A 19,748-nucleotide genomic window follows, 5' to 3' on the forward strand; every position below is an offset into this window, starting at 1 on the left:
TTCGACCACATTTGCATGAAGAGGAACGATTCACGCTATTAAAACAATGAATTGGAACATGAGACTGTCTTACGTTGCACCAACTTAACTGTCCCTTAGTGGTAGAGCATGCTCACCCCCTGGATGTTGTTTGCTGAAGTTTGAATGGTTCTCAGAAATGCCCCTTGACTTATTCCACATTTTGTTGGGTTACAGCCTGAATTCATAATTATTGAAAACATTTTTTTTAAATACTGCACACAATACTCTACAAATACGAAGTCAAAACAGGTTTTTAGACATTTTAGTAAATGTATTGAAATTGAAATACAGAAATATCTCATTTACATAAGAATTCACACCCTTGAGTCAATACTTTGTAGAAGCACCTTTGGCTGCAATTACAGAGTCTTTCTGGGTAAGTCTCTAAGAGCTTTCCACACCTGGATTGTGCAACATTTTCCCTCTATTCTTTTAAAAATTCTCAATTTCTGTCAAATTGGTTGTTGATCATTACTAGACAACCATTTTCAGGTCTTGCCATAGATTTTTAAGTAGATTTAAGTCAAAACTCAGCCACTCAAGAACATTCACTGTCTTGGTAAGCAATTCCAGTGTAGATTTGACCTTGTGTTTTAGGTTATTGTCCTGCTGAAAGGGTCTGGTGGAAAGCAGACTGAACCGGGTTTCCTCTAGGATTTTGCCTGTGCTTATCTCCATTCTGTTTCTTTTTTATTCTGAAATACTCCGCAGTCCTTAATGACTACAAGCATAGCCATAACATGATACTCAGTAATGTGTTATATTGGATTTGCCACAAACATAACCCTTTATATTCAGGACAAAAAGTTAAGCACTTTGCCAAATATTTTGCAGTATTACTTTAGTGCCTTATTGTGAACAGGATGCATATTTTGGAACATTTATATTCTGTACAGGCTTCCTTCTTGTCACTCTGTCAATTAGGTGAGTATTGTGGAGTAACTATAATGTTGTTGATCCATCCTCAGTTTTCTCCTATCACAGCTATTAAACTATAATGCCATTTGTTTATCGACTTACAGTCATGTGTGCATACAGTTTTCCCGGGATCGAACCCACTATACAGCGCCATGCTCTACTTACAGAAGGACCACAAACTCTGTATCTGTTTTAAAGTCACCATTGGTGAAATCCCTGAGCGGCTTCCTTCCTCTTCGGCAACTGAGTTAGGAAGGAGGCCTGTATCTTTGTAGTGACTAGGTGGATTGATACACCATCCAAAGTGTAATTAATAACTTCACCATGCTCAAAGGTATATTAAATATCTGCTATTCTTTTAAGAAATCTACCAGTACTGTAGGTGCCTTTCTTTGCGAGGCATTGGAAAATCTCCCTAGTCTTTGTGGTTGAATCTGTGTTTGAAATTCACTGTTTGACTGAGGAACCTTACATATAATTGTATGTGTGGGGTACAGAGATGAGGTAGTCATTCAAAAATCATGTTAAACACTATTATTGCACACAGAGTAAATCCATGCAGCTTATTATTTGAAGCAGTCTTCACGGGTGTCAAAAGTGTTGTGTCTCCCGTATGTGAGTTTGATGAAAGTTGTCCCTTCTCCACATTTAGACACATGGTTGTCAAGAGTGGGGGAAATGGAAGAAGAACCAATCTCTCCCAGTCCATAAGGTAACGTCCCGCCCCTTCACGGAAGGCTTGCTGTCTGCTCCGACCAATGGTGCGCATGCACAGTGTTGCCATGCAAACAATGACATCAGGGTACAGGGCCAATGTTCCTCTTCCCTCGGACTGCCGTGCAGAATAAATATCAGCCTGCTCAGAGAAGCACAAGATTGAACTTCACTCAACTTTCTAGAGTTTTCCCGTTTTGTTAAAGTGACACTATGCAGAAATCGGTCCACCATTTCCTGGTTGCTAAAACTGCCTAATTTCAGTTTTATGTGACTAAACAAACTAGTGTAGTGTAGAGCAGTAGTTACCAAACCTTTTATAGTCCTGTACCCCTTCAAACATTCAACCTCCAGCTACGTACCGCCTCTAGCATCAGGGTCAGCTCACTCTCAAATGTTGTTTTTTGCCATCATTGTAAGCCTGCCACACACACACTATAAGATACATTTATTAAACATAAGAATGACTGTGAGTTTTTGTCACTACCCGGCTCGTATGAAGTGAAAAAGAGCTATAGGACGGGGGCACAAATAATAATATAATAATAATCAATCATTTTGCTCTTTATTTAACCATCTTACATATTTATTTGTTCATCGAAAATTGTGAATAACTCACCACAGGTTAATGAGAAGGGTGTGCTTGAAAGGATGCACATAACTCTGCAATGTTGGGTTGTATTCATTTTCCACACACAGTCTGTGCCTGTATTTAGTTTTCATGCTAGTGAGGGCCAAGAATCCACTTTCACATAGGTATGTGGTTGCAAAGGGCATCAGTGTCTTAACAGCGGAATACTCTGAGCACAGCCCAATCCAGAAGTCTGTCAGTGGCTTCTGATTACATTTTCACAGAACAGAATCAATTATTTGATTTTCAATATACTTAAATATCAAAAGTAAATGTAATTGCTAAATTATACTTAAGTATCAAAAGTTAAAGTATAATTCATTTCAAATTCCTTAAACATCCTCTCAATGTCATCTGCGCTTATTTCCAGCAAACTTAACGTGTGTTAATATTTCTATGAACATAACAAGATTCAACAACTGAGACATAAACTGAACAAGTTCCACAGACATGTGACTAACAGAAATGGAATAATGTGTCCCTGAACAAAAGGGGGGTCAAAATCAAAATCAAGTAACAGTCAGTAAATGGTGTGGCCACCAGCTGCATTAAGTACTGCTTTGCATCTCCTCCTCATGGACTGCACCAGATTTTCCAGTTCTTACTGTGAAATGTTACCCCACTCTTCCACCAAAGCACCTGCAAGTACCCGGACATTTCTGGGGGAATGGCCCTAGCCCTCGCCCTCCGATCCAACAGGTCCCAGACATGCTCAATGGGATTGAGATCCGGGCTTTTCGCTGGCCATGGCAGAACACTGACATTCCTGTCTTGCAGGAAAACACGCATAGAACGAGCAATATGGCTGGTGGCATTGTCATGCTGGAGGGTCATGTCAGGATGAGCCTGCAGGAAGGGTACCACATGAGGGAGGAATATGTCTTATCTGTAAACGCACTGCATTGAGATTGCCTGCAATGACAACAAGCTCAGTCCGATGATGCTGTGACACACCACCCCAGACCATGACGGACTCTCCACCGGACTCTCCACCTCCAAATCGATCCCGATCCAGAGTACAGGCCTCGGCGTAACGCTCTTTCCTTCGACGATAAACGCGCAATCTGACCATCACACATGGTGAGACAAAACCGCGACTCGTCAATGAAGAGTACCTTTTGCCTGTTTGGTCCAGCAACGGTGGGTTTGTGCCCATAGGCTACGTTGTTGCCGGTGATGTCTTGTGAGGACCTGCCTTACAACAGGCCTACAAGCCCTCAGTCCAGCCTCTCTCAGCCTATTGCAGACAGTCTGAGCACTGATGGAGAGATTGTGCTTTCCTGGTGTAACTCAGGCAGTTGTTGTTGCAATCCTGTACCTGTCCCGCAGGTGTGATGTTCGGATCTACCAATCCTGTGCAGGTGTTGTTACACAAACAGCTGTCCGTCCTGTCTCCCTGTAGCTCTGTCCTAGGCGTCTCACAGTACGGACATTACAATTTATTGCCCTGGCCACATCTGCAGTCCTCATGCCTCCTTGCAGCATGCCTAAGGCACATTCACGCAGATGAGCAGGGACCCTGGGCATCTTTCTTTTGGGGTTTTTCAGAGTCATTAGAAAGGCCTCTTTAGTGTCCTTAGTTTTTATAACTGTGACCTTATTTGTGTTTTATGAGTCTGCCAGATCAGAGGCAGTAGGCATGACCAGGGATGTTCTCTTGATAAGTGGGGGAATTGGACCATTTTCCTGTCCTGCTAAGCATTCAAAATGTCACGAGTGCTTTTGGGTGTCAGGAAAAATGTAAGGCGTAGAAAGTAAATCATTTTCTTTAGTTATGTAGTGAAGTAAAAGTTGTAAAAAATATAAATAGTAAAGTAAATTAACCCCAAAAAACTACTTAGGTACTACTTTAAAGTATTTTTCCTTTAGTACTTTTCACTACTGGCCACTCTGGTAGGCCTACATTATGATTAAATAGCCATAGTAGCCTACTTGGCCACTGTTAAAACTGGAACATAAGGTGGTTACAGCCACAGTGTTCACAAAATTTTCACAATGTTCAAGTTTGCGCTCAGCGGACCTGAAATTTGCTCAGTGCCGAAAAGAATTAGAGCGAACATTGGTACAGGCTGCAATTTGTTGTGTGTCCCCCACGCTTCTGCAGCGTCATCACATCGACTGATCCCAAGACCTGAGCGCCCATTTTGATGCAGGAAATATCGTCCCCTCTCCAGAAGCAGGCAATCCGAGTGATTCCTATGACGAAGATTCAGGACAATACATTATGGGGTATTGTGTGTAGATTGCTGATTACTTTTATTTATTTAGTGCATCTTAAGGTTAAGGCTGTAACGTAACAAAATGTGGAAAAAGTCAAGGGGTCTGAATACTTACTGAAGGCACTGTACCTCTTTCCCTCCTTCAGCGAGCAGTTGATGCAGTCATACGTTTTCAGATCAGTGTGTATGAAGGAGAGGATACAAGGAAAGAACTATTGAGATGCGTCTTTGTAGTGCATATCTGAAGTAGTACAACACACTTTCTTCAAACCACGGAGGCAAAAACAAAGTAATAATCCAACAAGTTATAGGCCCATTGCTCCTCAGGGAACATAGGCCATGGACCACTACTGTCCATCCCACTCTGTTCTGGGAATTTCTCTCTGATTTCTTCCATCCTATGTCTGTTTTGTTGATGCCCGATTCCACCTTTCATCAACATGTGTTCCGTGGGCGGCCTCTTTTTCCATTCCCCTTGTGGATTCCAAGTAAGTTATGGTCTTGTGATGTTGGAGGGGGGCTTTTGGAGAGTATGTCTGATCCGTGACACATGTTCTCCCCCTGACATCCTCGAAGATACGTTTTTCAATTAGAAGAGGCAGCCAGGGTGAAGTAAAATGGGATGTTTGGGATGTAGCTAGTTCTCCTTCTGTTTACAATATATTGTACTCACCTGTTACTCTAAACCAAGAAAATCTCCTTGTTCATTATACATTGTGAAAAACTTTCTTCAAGATCAATATCTTTGTAGGAGGAGAGCTTGACACACTTTCTTTCCCCAGGCTCCATATCTTTTGCCCTCAGCCCTCGGCCCTCACCTCCAATTCCAGACCTGCAGGCCCACAGCAGCTAATGGTCATTCTCTTCTGTACTTTCATGGGAGGTAGATTGTAATGTGATGGCAGAGGAAATGTGTTACATAATTTATCATTGGATCTGGATACATATACTGTACCTGGTCTGAGACAGATCGTGAGATGATAGATGATGTTCAAGGCTGAGTTTGGAGCAGAGCTTCTGTGTGCAGTGGTGTAGACTACTAGGTAGTGATATAACTTCCTTCAAGCTGCCAAGTCCAATTTTTTTAACACTAATCTGTCTCGTGAGGTTTAACTTCTATATACCTTTTCATAGGTATTAAAAAGCATCTCACTGGAGAACTACAGAAAGAGAGATGTTCCTTCAAAGGGATGTTTGATGTTTTGCTTTCTGTCTTTCATTTTGTTGTCATGAAATATACCAGATACAAATGAATACATGAAATCAACGTTTTTTTGGGCAGTGCATATCTGAAGTAGTACAATATACTTTCTTCAAACCATGGAGGCAGAAACAAAGTAATAATTCAACGAGTGTCCATCACACTCTGTTCTGGGCAGTTCTCTCTGATTTCTTCCATCCTATGTCTGATTTGTTGATGCCTGATTCAAGTTTCCATCAACATGTGTTCCGTGGATGCCCTTTTTTTTCAGTTTCCCTCGTTGGTTCTAGGAAAGAGATGGTCTTGTGATGTTGGAGGGGGGCTTTTGCTTTCTTTCTGTCTTTAATATAGTTGTCATTACGTCATGAAATATACCCGATACCAATCAATACATGGAACCACAGTTTTTCCCCTATAGCTGTAGGATTCTCTTCTACCATTGCCACAGAGGGTTTGTATTTTTACAATGGCAATGATAACCTATGTGATATTAAACTGCAGACCTGCATTTGTCACAGCCTGTGATTTCTCCCTATAGTCCCAGATAGAGTTGGTAACACCCCATTAGTCCTGGCCTCAGATGAAGGACAATTTTTAGTTTCCTGAAACTTTCTTTGTTCTTTTTAAAGCAGATTCAGCCACCCTTTTATATCTGAAATCCAGTGGAGGCTGGTGGGGGGAGCTATAGGAGGATGGACTCATTGGAATGGCTGAAGTATCATTGGAACGGAATCAAATACATCAAACATATGGAAACCACGTTTGACTCCATTCCGTTAATTCCATTCCAGCCATTACAAAGAGTCCGTCCTCCTCTAGCTCATCCCACCAGCCTCCTCTGCTGCAGTCCCCTGGGCCGTAGGGTTTGGGAGCACAAAAAGCTATTGCATTACTACTATAAGGACAGGATGTGTGCTAAATCACATTAAATGTTATTGTTTCTCATTCTACCAACAACTCCCTTAGGTTATATTATTATTATGATGATGATGATGAATATTAAGGTACTCCAATAGGGGAGAGTGTGGTAAGTTGAGCAAAAGGGGGAAGTTGCTTCTCGGAAACCATACACAAAAATTTATAATTTGACCAAATATTTAGGAAGAAGTCATCATTTAATGGAGTCTGTGAAGGAAGAAAACCACATGGAAAAAGTGGTAAGCAAGGTCCCAAAAAAGTATTTTCACCAAGTCAAATTAATTGATTGTGTTAGAGGTTTCATGATGCTTGTGTATAAACCAAAGTAGATAAGAGTGTTCTATTTAGCAGTTGGAGTTTCTATAAGCTTCAATATGAGGTCCTGAACCTAGCATGAAAGTGCATCATTGTAGCTGTGTGGGCTAATATACTCAAAATCTTTGCCTTGGGGTAAACTGAGCCAATGGTATGGGGTATGTTGCGCCAATGGCAAGTTAAGAAAATTGAAGTGTTTTCTTCCAAGGCGTAATTCTAGGCATTATCGCTAGGATATGAGGTAACAACAGGGCCTAAGTTACAAGTGTAAAAACAAAAGTACAAAGTGATTGCTAGGTGTTAAGCCTGTGTTAAAATATGCTTAATATGATTAAGACAAAAACTATTGTGATTGTGTTGAATTGTGTTTGGGAAATAAGGAGAGACATGGTTTTTAAAAGCTACTGGTAATATTTCTGTCATGCCTGCTCCCGCTTGAGCGCCAGGCTCCCCAGCATTACGCACTCCTGCCATCATCATTACGCAGACCTGCCTTCCCCCCCATCACACGCATCAGCGATTATTGGACTCACCTGGTCTCAAACACAGGTTCCCAAGAAAGCTAAGGTAACTGAGCTAAACGACTACCGTCATCATGAAGTGCTTTGAGAGACTAGTCAAGGACCATATCACCTCCACCCTACCTGACACCCTAGACCCACTCCAATTTGCTTACCGCCCAAATAGGTCCACAGACGATGCAATCTCAACCACACTGCACACTGCCCTAACCCATCTGGACAAGAGGAATACCTATGTGAGAATGCTGTTCATCAACTACAGCTCGGCATTTAACACCATAGTACCCTCCAAGCTCGTCATCAAGCTCGAGACCCTGGGTCTCGACCCCGTCCTGTGCAACTGGGTACTGGACTTCCTGACGGGCCGCCCCCAGGTGGTGAGGGTAGGCAACAACATCTCCACCCCACTGATCCTCAACACTGGGGCCCCACAAGGGTGCGTTCTGAGCCCTCTCCTGTACTCCCTGTTCACCCACGACTGTGTGGCCACGCACGCCTCCAACTCAATCATCAAGTTTGCGGACGACACAACAGTGGTAGGCTTGATTACCAACAACGACGAGACGGCCTACAGGGAGGAGGTGAGGGCCCTCGGAGTGTGGTGTCAGGAAAATAACCTCACACTCAACGTCAACAAAACTAAGGAGATGATTGTGGACTTCAGGAAACAGCAGAGGGAACACCCCCTATCCACATCGATGAAACAGTAGTGGAGAGGGTAGCAAGTTTTAAGTTCCTCGGCATACACATCACAGACAAACTGAATTGGTCCACCCACATAGACAGCATCGTGAAGAAGGCGCAGCAGCGCCTCTTCCACCTCAGGAGGCTGAAGAAATTTGGCTTGTCACCAAAAGCACTCACAAACTTCTACAGATGCACAATTGAGAGCATCCTGGCGGGCTGTATCACCGCCTGGTACGGCAACTGCTCCGCCCACAACCGTAAGGCTCTCCAGAGGGTAGTGAGCTCTGCACAACGCATCACCGGGGGCAAACTACCTGCCCTCCAGGACACCTACACCACCCAATGTTACAGGAAGGCCATAAAGATCATCAAGGACAACAACCACCCGAGCCACTGCCTGTTCACCCCGTTATCATCCAGAAGGCAAGGTCAGTACAGGTGCATCAAAGCTGGGACCTGCTCCTGTCTTGTTTCATGTCTGTTCCTGATTAAATGTTTGACTTCCCGTACCTGCTTCTCATCTCCAGTGTCGGTCCCTACAATTTCATTCATTACAGAAATGTGTAGGCAGTGTAACTTACCCTGTCCTGCAGCTTAATTTGCCCCATTGCCTGAGGTAAGTTGTGCCAAGAGACCTCTTTCTTTGGACAAGCTATGTTTTCAAAACTGTATTGTTAACATTAATTCTGATTATTTTCAGGGATACACAACATCCTGAAATACACTATATGACCAAAAGTATGTGGACACCTCTTCAAATTAGTGGATTTGACTATTCGAGCCATACCCGTTACTGACCACACAGCCATGCAATCTCCATAGACAAACATTGGCAGTAGGCCCCTACTGAAGAGCTCAGTGACTTTTAACGTGACACCGTCATAGGATGCCACCTTTCCAACAATTTAGTTCGTCAAATTTCTGCCCTACTAGAGCTGCCCCGGTCAACTGTATGTGCTGTTATTGTGAAGTGGAAACGTTGAGGAGCAACAACAGCTCAGCCGCGAAGTAGTAGGACAGACAAGCTCACAGAATGGGACCGCCGAGTGCTGAAGTGCTGTAGCGAGTAAAAATCGTCTGTCCTCTGTTGCAACACTCACTACCGAGTTCCAAACAGCCTCTGGAAGCAACGTCAGCACAATAAGTGTTTGTCGGGAGCTTCATGAAATGTGTTTTCATGGCCGAGCAGGCACATAAAAGCCTAAGATCTCCATGTGCAATGCCAAGCGTCGGCTGGAGTGGTGTAAAGCTCACCATCATTGGACTCTGGAGCAGTGGAAACTCGTTCTCTGGAGTGATGAATCACGCTTCACCATCTGGCAGTCCGACGGAAGAATGTGAGTTTGGAGGATGCCAGGAGAATGCTATCTGCCCCAATGCATAGTGCCAACTGTAAAGTTTGTTGGAGGTGGAATAATGGTCAAGGGCTGTTTTTCGTGGTTCTGACTAGGCCCTATAGTTCCAGTGAAGGGAATTGCAGCATACAATTATATTTTAGATGATTTTGTGCGTCCAACTTTGTTGCAACAGTTTGGGGAAGGACCTTTCCTGTTTCAGCATGACAATGTCCCCATGCACAAAGTGAGGTCTATATAGAAATGGTTTGTCGAGATCGGTGGGGACGAAATTGACTGGCCTGCACATAGCCCTGCCCTCAACTCCATCAAACACCTTTGGGATTCATTGGAACACAGACTGCGAGCCAGGCCTAATCATCCAACATCAGTGCCCAACCTCACAAATGCACTTGTGGCTGAATGGAAGCAGGTCATCGCAACAATGTTCCAACATCTAGTGGAAAGCCTTCCCAGAAGAGTGGAGGCTGTTTGAGCAGCAAAGGGTGGACCAACTCCATATTAATGCCCATGATTTTGGAATGAGAAGTTCATTGAGCAGGTCTCCACATAATTTTGGCCATGTAGTGTATATGGAGACATCTTTGTTAGAAAGAATACTATATTTCCCTGTAAAAAAATGGCTTCTTTCCCCACTCCCTACTAACTCTCATATCTCCCTCAATGATTCAATCTTAGACATCACAGTTTTGTAACACCTAAGTACGTAAGCGTAGTACAGCCGCTGGCAAGAGGTCTGGATCTTTATGGCGTAGGTTGTGTGATTGCCCTGTTACTGCAGGGTTGCTGGGTCAAGCCCCACTCTAGCTGGTCTTCCTCAACTGCTACAGAATTATAATTCTTGCCTAATGAAACTCACCCTGTTGGGTCTGTGATTACGGATATTGTTTTCTCTAATGGCAGCATTTCCTCAGACTCATTTAGGTCTGGTTTGAGTGGTGTTTCTGTGCACTTACAGTACCAGTCATAAGTTTGAACACGCCTACTCATTCCAGGGTTTTTCTTTATTTGTACTATTTTCAACATTGTAGATTATTAGTGAAGACATCAACACTATGAAATAACACATGGAATCATTTAGTAACCAAAAAAGTGTTAAACAAATCAAAATATGTAAAGAAAAACCTTGAATGAGTAGGGTGGGTCCAAACTTTTGACTGGTACTGTACATCAATGTCATTGGAAGAGAACGTTAGCTGGTGGTGCTCAGAATGTTGTAGTTGTGTAGGTTATCGATGTTGTGAGGTTGTTTATGGCATGTTCTGGGGTTTCCTGTGGTATGGTTTTGTGTACATTATAGCTAGGTGTGTGTGTGTGTGTGTGTGTGTGTGTGTGTGTGTGTGTGTGTGTGTGTGTGTGTGTGTGTGTGTGTGTGTGTGTGTGTGTGTGTGTGTGTGTGTGTGTGTGTGTGTGTGTGTGTGTGTGTGTGTGTGTGTGTGTGTGTGTGTGTGTGTGTGTGTGTGTGTGTGTGTGTGTGTGTGTGTGTGTGTGTGTGTGTGTGGAGTCCTATCTTCAGCTGGGATAAGAAGAGAACACACTGAATAAAGAAACTGATAGGTGTGACATCATATCCATATCTCTCTCTTTTTATCCCGTGTCTCGCTTTTTTCATATCACTTTTCTCTCTCACAATATTCGTTGTTTTACTTTATGAAAAAGGGAGGGAGGGAGAAAGAGAGAGAGGTAGAAAACACACAACCCTGCTCAGTCTCTGGGGAGCATCTTCTTCGGTTTCACGGGATGAGAGTGAGAGCTACTAGAAAACATTTTGTGTAACAAAGTTGGATTGTAATTTTCTTTTCAAATGTGTATGGTTATATTTGCACCGGTAAGTTACATTTTCATACACTCTACATACTGCAGTTGATTAGGTGTGGTCAGATATTCAGTTACAAAATGTTTAATGAAATTCAACAAATGTATTTCAGCATTGAGGTCCTAATGATAAGAGAATACCATGCCTCTCCCTTAAGAAATAATTGCAAAATTGTTGAGATTTAGATAAGTTGACAGAGTGATTAGGCTGTGTAATGTTCTGCATGATCAACTAAAGTTGGTGCAATGTAAATGGAGATGTGTAATTCTTAGTGCGACACTTCTGTTCAATCCAGCATCAGTTTCACATTGGTCTGTAAGATATTGTAGCGATCCTCGCTATATGAGCCACATTACAATTCCCACCAGGTGTGTTAACCCTATTGACGTGATGTTTAGGGTGTTTGCCTTTCACGCCAGAGACCTGGGTTCACTTCCCTGACTGCCGTTTGTTACATTATCTTCCTGGTTTGACTTGCTGTCCCACTACATGGCTTTCTGAGGAGAAATGCCTGTGTTGTCCTTTGAAGTGACTAGATATGAGAGCTTACTAATAACCCTCTCTCAGTGCAGGCAGTGATGAGCTTTTCCATCATGACTTGCTCTCTCTAGCCCAGGGTTTCCCAAACTCCTGGGCCCCCTAGGTGCACATTTTGGTTTTTGCCCTAGCACTACACAGCTGGGGCGGCAGGGTAGCCTAGTGGTTAGTAACCGTCGTTGGACTAGTAACCGGAAGGTTGAAAGTTCAAATCCCCGAGCTGACAAGATACAAATCTGTCATTCTGTCCCTGAACAGGCAGTTAACCCACTGTTCCTAGGCCGTCATTAAAAATAAGAATTTGTTCTTAACTAACTTGCCTAGTTAAATAAAGGTAAAATAATTACAAATTCAAGCTTTGATTATTTCAATCAGCTGTGTAGTGCTAGGGCAAAAAAAACAAATGTGCACCTAGTGGGGGGGAAACCCTGCTCTAGCCTAATTACAGCCTATAAACTCTCATCAGTGCCTTTACTCATCCATTCTGACCAAGATAATATTTATTTTTTTAACCTTTATTTAAGTAGGCAAGTCAGTTAAGAACAAATTCTTATTTTCAATGACGGCCTAGGAACAGTGCTGCCTGTTCAGGGGCAGAGCGACAGATTTGTACCTTGTCAGCTCGGGGAAATGAACTTGCAACCTTTCAGTTACTAGTCCAATGCTCTTAACCACTAGGCTACCCTGCCGCCCTTTACAGTGAGCCTCTCTCAATCCTTCCCTTCTCTCCTTTCCTCTGCTCTACTACTGGTGGGTTCATTTTAACAAAACGTTAGACATAGAGGATCATTCAGTCTGCGCAGACAAATTATATTATGAGCTTGCTAATGATAACTATTACTGCTCCCAGAGCTCTGGATGCAGGGCTGAAAATGAGACTATGGATGAGTAGTGCTTATACATGTGAATCTAAGTTTCCTAGTTCTCATGGTAGTTGAGTGTTTGGCTCATTTGCAGCATGGGAATTATTTCTCAGGCTCTGTTTGGAGGATCCCCATAGAAACAAACCTGATATATATTTCAGCCAACAGACTGGACAAGTGTGTGTGTGTGTGTGTGTGTGTGTGTGTGTGTGTGTGTGTGTGTGTGTGTGTGTGTGTGTGTGTGTGTGTGTGTGTGTGTGTGTGTGTGTGTGTGTGTGTGTGTGTGTGTGTGTGTGTGTGTGTGTGTGTGTGTGTGTGTGTGTGTGTGTGTGTGTGTGTGTGTGTGTGTGTGTGTGTGTGTATATGCATGTTATGTCATGTGTATGTGTGGCCGTGTATGCATGTCTCCATAGCACTAGTCGTTTTTCAGAGATAGATCTACAGTCTCTGCAGCCACCCCTGGGAGAGGAGAAGTTGTGGTCCTATTGTGGGCATGCCAAGTGGAGCGGAAGTCTAATGATGTCCAGGAATTTCTCTTGAGTCTGCGGGTGATGAGGTCATCATTGGGCGCAAGAGGACTACAGAGGATGTCTCTGTCACGCTGACTGCTCTCTCTCTCCAGTCTGTCAGTACAGTACTAATGACTGCCGTCTGCTATATGGGTGTCTTGTGAAAGAAACCTAATGTATTTTGTTATTGCATGTTATGTGTCCAGACACCTGACGTGTCTGGAACTATAGCTGTAGCTACAGGTTGAAGGAGCAGATAGCTGATTTGAGCGATTGATATTGTCAGCTGTTTTTTATGCCGCATGTTGTTACCCTATTATCCTTGCTGGAATAGTCCAGGTCCAAGTGTTAATAATTCTTCTGTGTCTGTTTGTTTCATAACGGAACATTGGCATCTGAGTCATCTACTGAAATCTAATTCCCACTCATGATGAGACTTTGCTTTTGTATTAGTTTTGCAAGCAGGCGGTGAGAGTCCTAACCTCTCAGTATGAGCCCATTCTGTTCTCAGTGCTCGGCTAATATACTTCATCAGGCCTGTAACTTACAGAGGTCGTTCACGTTGAAAATGGTTTATTTTCTCTCTCTCTCCCTATTTCTCAACCTGTCTCGCTCTTTGGTGGGTGGGTACTCCAGACATTGCTGTCAGTAGCCGTAGCCATGTCACTGCCTCTTTGTCTAACTGCAGTGAGAATCCATATGGATATGAATTACCTGTATGTGTGGGAGGGGGCCTAATTGAAATTGAGCACTGCTTTGCCTGCTGGAAGACCAACAAAATCCTTGGGAGGGATTAGACCTGCACGCTTTGGTGTTCTTGTTTATCTTTGACTTAACAACTGATGGATGCATAAATAATTGGGAGGAAATTACAACAAGGCCCTTGTGTTCTTAGTGATCACAATACGCTCTCAGACTTTCAACAGATGAGTCATTAAGCCCATTGCATTCAAAATGCTGTTTTTCCTGTGTTCTGTATCATATTGTACAACGGCTGATGAAACTAACATTGTAAAAGTGTGAACATTTGATCAGTGTTATGTCCTCATAGTTGCTGGTAGAAAGTACAATTTACACAGGACCTTCTAACCAGCAGGTTTTGCATGGTTGGAGTTTTGTCTTGCCATGCAGCTATTTTAATCTCCATATCAAATCATTTTCAGTTAAAGGCATACTTCGGGATTTTGGCACTGAGGCCCATTATCTACTTCCCCAGAATAAGATGAAGTCGTGGAGTTTCACGAGCCAATGCTAACTAGCGTTTGCAGCATGCAGATATTCATAGACTTCCAATCATTGCGCAAACACTAGTTAGGGGAAAACTGAAAATCAGCTGTTATTGCCAGAGAGGTTTGGATCTCTGTCTTATTGGTCTAACTAATTTCCCGCCCGGTGATGTCACCATCCAGGCCAAAACTCCATCCCACCAAAACAGGCTGACATTTCAGGTGGTCTTTTCAAACAGCTCTTACACAAAAAAACATTACCATCATTTTCCCAATTTCACAGTATTATTCCAACCTCAATGTGGAAATATATATAACACACAGGAAACATCTTTGACTGCACTAGGCCTTTAATGGACCAATAAAGACAGTTCCAAGCCTCTGCCAAGCCTCTGCTAAACAGCTAATATTTTATTTATTTATTTATTTTTGACTATTTTAATGGAAAACTATTACAGTAAGGTACATGTATATAATTGTTAACCAGAAATTATTTGATATTGAGATAATAAAAAAAACAGATGCATTGGGCCTTTAAATAATCAGGCTAATTACTCCTGAACTACTAATCCAATTCAATAATTTTGTTGTTTTTGTTTGTTTGTCTCTCAACAGCTTTTTGCCATTTTTGCATTTGCAACATGTGGAGGCTACAGTGGACAGCTGCGGGTTAGCGTTGACTGTCAGCTTGACAAGGCCAGCAGCAACCTCAGTATTGGCATCAATTTTGCCTATCCTTTTAGGTAAGACCCTTTCTAGACACTTTCTAGTAACATTTAAGACACATAAATAATAGTAATGCAACTCGAGGACAAGCACATTTTTTTCTCAATTTCCAGCGCAGCCCCATGAATGTTTAATGAACACAAAGAAATTAGGAGCCATCTCCAACTCTGTTGCTCCTCATTCAAATTCCTTTGCTGTCTGTGTTTCTGTGTGTATGTGTGTGTGTGCACACATGTGTTTTTCAACACCAGCCTAGCGGGATAATATTTGAGACAATTTGAGATGTAATTTCTAACACCATATGCAAGATTTAGTCGAGCCAATTAAGATCCATCTGTGTGGCACTCTGAAAGCTATTATGCAACCAAACAAAGGGGTAGTGATGAGCACCAGACAAGATGTCTAAAATGCTTTCAGTGGTGGCTTTGCTAATATTCACTCAAGACACACAAAATAAGGTCATCAGCAGTCTGTTGATGTCTTTTAACAGACTTAATCTCTCCATTGTTTAAAGAGTGGCTACAGGTGTTTTAGACTCCTCTTTTCTCCACTCTGTGGCAGGTTGCACCAGGTGTCCTTTGAGGCTCCGCTGTGTGATGGGAGGAGGAGGGAGAGTCTCTTCCTCATTGGGGACTATTCTTCCTCAGCTGAGTTCTTCGTCACCATTGCTGTGTTCGCCTTCCTCTACTCCCTCATGGCCACCATAGTCTACATCTTCTTCCAGAACGAGTACCGAGAGAACAACCGAGGCCCTCTCATCGTGAGCTGCTCACCTTTTCCATGTTCAAACCTCCACTGATTATATTTCCTTTTGAATAAGATAGTATGCTATGTGTTTGTACTGCTTCCATGCTGCAATATATTTTGTATAATGTACCCAGTCCCTGCACCTTTCACATCTGTTGGTTGTGCCAACAGCAACTTGATCACTATTCAGTAACATGTCCCCCTCCCCTTTCAGGACTTCATAGTGACCGTAGTGTTCGCCTTCATGTGGCTGGTCAGTTCTTCGGCCTGGGCCCAGGCCTTGTCAGACGTCAAGGTCGCCACAGATCCAGATGAGGTGCAGGAGCTCATATCTGCCTGTAAGGTCATGACCAACAAGTGTGGCTCAGTGCAAGGACCCCGTTGGTCAGGCCTTAACACCTCTGTGGTACGAGAGACTGTGAACCACACACTACCACACCACAACACACACACCACATGTATGGTTTGTTTTGTTGTGATATACTCTGTCTCTCCCCAGGTGTTTGGCTTCCTAAACTTCGTCCTGTGGGCAGGAAACATCTGGTTTGTTTTCAAGGAGACTGGCTGGCATAAGGGAGGACCTGCTCGGTACGCTGGAGCGCCACCCGAAAAACAGGCCGCGACCTTCAGCCAGCAGCAGCCCTACAACCAGGGCAGCTTCGACCAGTCCGGAGGCTACAGCGGCCAGGGAGACCGGGAGCAGGCATCAGAATACAGTCCTGTGGGTGAACCCACCTCCTACTCCAATCAGATGTAGCCTTTCAGTCTGATTGGCACATCAGTGTTCTATAAGGGCAAATTCAATCAGGGGTTAAGGAAGGAAAGGGTTGAAGGGGGGGGTCATGAGGGGCTAGCTCAGTTTGATCCTCTGATGCATCACGTTGTTGGTGTCCTGTTTGTGCAAAAACATTTAAAAAATGTGTCCAAATGACCTACATGCAGTTCTTAGGTAAGAATATTCTGGTGCCAGAAAAGGTAAATTGTCAATTTGATACAGTTCCACGCGTTGTATTTTGAAGTATTGTACAAATCTAGATTTTAGTTACGTTTTTAGATGTTGTTTTCGTGAATGTTGTATTGCCTGTGGCTTGAGTCTGTTTACAGTTTATCTTTTTCTGTGCTCGGTGCAATGCCACAGACCTTTTTAACGAGACATCTTTTTCAAACTGGTTTGTACTGTCGTGGAAGAGAAATGTGGTCTACAATTGTATAATTCTTGAAGTTTCCTATATAGTCTTGACAAAGTGCATGAAGTTGTGCTATGTGTTTCTATGCTTGTTTGTGCACATTCTAATTATGAAACTGGCAGGATTTAATCCCAGCGTTACAGCAAGGTAACAGTAGCAGTTTATTCCTCATTATTAGAATTTTATTTCATTGCTTGTATTTATTTATATTTTTTCAAGACATCCTTTATAGTATACACTATATTTTAATACATGTGTTTTTATTTTATATATTTAGAATGATTATTTAAATTGTATCAATTTTTATTTCACTGCACTAAGGAAGAATTGTTCGCTGTCTGCCATGAAAACACAAGATGCCCTTGATCATAAATGGGTTTTATGTATTGATTTGTGGGGAGTTTTTGATGTTGTTGTTAACAATTGTAAATGGAAAAGTGTTTGTACCCGCTCTGTTTACAAATGGTTGCTCTTGATTTAAATGAAAGAATAATTTCATACACATCCTGGAGCTAGCTAGCTAGGCCCCAGTGAAAAAGGGCCAGAATAAAACTATTAAAACAGTGAGCTCAGCCAAGCTTGTCTGTATAACCATTCCTGAACACCCTCCATGTTATCTGTCATGTTTTCTCTGTCTTGAATTCTATAAACAAAGTCATTCAGGTTTGTACAACTTTTGGAAAGTTTGTGCAATGAATAAAAATAAGTCTAATGAGATGGTGTCTGATATTGATGATCATAATGAATTAACTATGTGTCTTGAGTGTCAAAGCATGTGGTAAAAAAACTCCATGTATGTACTTGCTCTTCTGTCCGTGTAACATTATAATTTGAACAATTTCAAAACCATTTACCAGTATTTGTAATCTGTTTATGATTACTGAGGGTGGAGGATATTTTACAAGCATTTCAAATAATGCTAATAAAGATGTTGGACAAATCCATTCATGGTATGTTCTCTTTCTCTCTCTCAGACAGTTGCACAAAGAGTGTCTTAGGGGACATGGGTAGACAGGCCAGTATCCCTAATGGGCCAGGCTGACTCCAGCACAGAGGTACCTGAGGTACCTGATTCACCCCTTACCCTGCCCTGACCCAATGCCCCAGGTAGAGCACCACCTTTAAACACACCTCAGCTTGGTTACCATAGGGATGGGAGGATGGGCAATGAATGTCTGTCAGATTGTTGAGCAGAAACAGCCTTTCCCAGAGAGAGGCAGGCAGTTAAGTCTGTGGCCCTTTGTTTACCATTACCAGACTGAAGGAATTCTACTAGCAAACAAACAAACCTAATCCCAGACTTTATGTCTCAATAAAGAAAATGATCCGTATCCAGTAAACCTGAATCAGCAGACAGGAATCCCTGGGTAATGAGTCCAGCAGTCATCTGTCCCCAAGCTTTGGAATGAAAGGTATCTGGCTGAATGTATTAGTTTCACTTGGGAATCTAACAATGAGCATCTGACCTGACAACAGAGATTCCTTATTGCTATTCTCAGGGAACAGAATTTACGTATTTAAGATGATCCACTCTGGAGCTCAGATTGACTATTACTTTGGCCCTAACAAACAGCACCTAAGCGGGCTTGGTCACAGTAAGGCTAATGTTTGCCTAAGAACACCTGTTGCCAAGTTACCTGTTCTACACTAAAGATTCCTGTTAATTTGGGTGGTTCAACATTAAACCAAAGAACACAAGTAAAATAGGATTTCAAGCATTAGTCAATACAGCTTCCAAGGTGTCAAACAGGTAAGTGAACCTATTGTACCATTACATGTTCAACTTTCCATACCAGTGTCCATGTCGGACTATGTGGGATTGTGCCATTGCTATCAGTTTGCTATCTGTTCCTGGTTCTTTGAAACAGGGTTAAAGTGTCCAAACAGCTGTCCTCCACTGAAGGTAGGTACAGTATGGTCGCTGCCTCGTTGTCACTCAGCTACTGTAAGCTTATGTGTTTTTATTGCTGCATCTGAAATCAAACAATTGTTTGATTGGGGGTCTCTCTCTCTGTGCTGCTCTTTTTACAGCTCTCCCGGGTCAACAGAGGAGTGGTCAGGGAGATGTTACTCACCAAGTTTCAGGCTTTTACCAGGGCAAGAGAAGTTACTCACAGTTTCAGGCTTTTACCAGGGTAATTACACTTAACACAAAATGTAAAGTGTTGGTCTCATGTTTCATGAGTTGAAATAAAAATCCCTGATATTTTCTATACACACAAAAATCGCATGAACAATTTCTCTCAAATGTTGTGCACACATTTGATTGCATCCCTGTTAGTGAGCATTTCTCTTTTGCCAAGGTAATGGCATATCAAGAAGCTGATTAAACAGCATGACCATTACATAGGTGCACCTTGTTCTGGTGAGAATAAAAGGACATTCTAAAATGTGCAATTTTGTCATGTCTCAAGTTTTGAGGGAGCATGCAATTGGCATGCTGACTGCAGGAAGAATTTAAGAGAGAATTGAATGTTAATTTATCCACCATAAGCCGCCTCCAATGTCCTTTTACAGAATTTGGCAATACGTACAACTGCAGTCCACATGTATGGTGTCGTGTGGGCGAATGTTTTGCTGATGTTGTGAACAGAGTGCCCCATGGTGGCGTTTGGGTTATGGTATGAGCAGGCATAA

General features: G+C 42.6%; 1 protein-coding gene across 1 annotated transcript in view; it reads left to right on the forward strand.

The window, feature by feature from the left end:
- Positions 1-18,049, forward strand: part of synpra (synaptoporin a) — a 47,118-nt gene extending 29,069 nt beyond the window's left edge. The window contains exons 3-6 of the mRNA XM_046312238.1: positions 15,067-15,194; positions 15,739-15,937; positions 16,139-16,330; positions 16,424-18,049. Coding sequence (XP_046168194.1) covers positions 15,067-15,194; positions 15,739-15,937; positions 16,139-16,330; positions 16,424-16,681 — 777 coding nt within the window. The 3' untranslated portion in view covers positions 16,682-18,049. The remainder of the gene's footprint in view (positions 1-15,066; positions 15,195-15,738; positions 15,938-16,138; positions 16,331-16,423) is intronic.
- The last annotated feature ends 1,699 nt before the right edge of the window (positions 18,050-19,748 follow it).

Source organism: Oncorhynchus gorbuscha, linkage group LG18 (genome assembly GCF_021184085.1).
Source record: "Oncorhynchus gorbuscha isolate QuinsamMale2020 ecotype Even-year linkage group LG18, OgorEven_v1.0, whole genome shotgun sequence".
Taxonomy (NCBI): domain Eukaryota; kingdom Metazoa; phylum Chordata; class Actinopteri; order Salmoniformes; family Salmonidae; genus Oncorhynchus; species Oncorhynchus gorbuscha.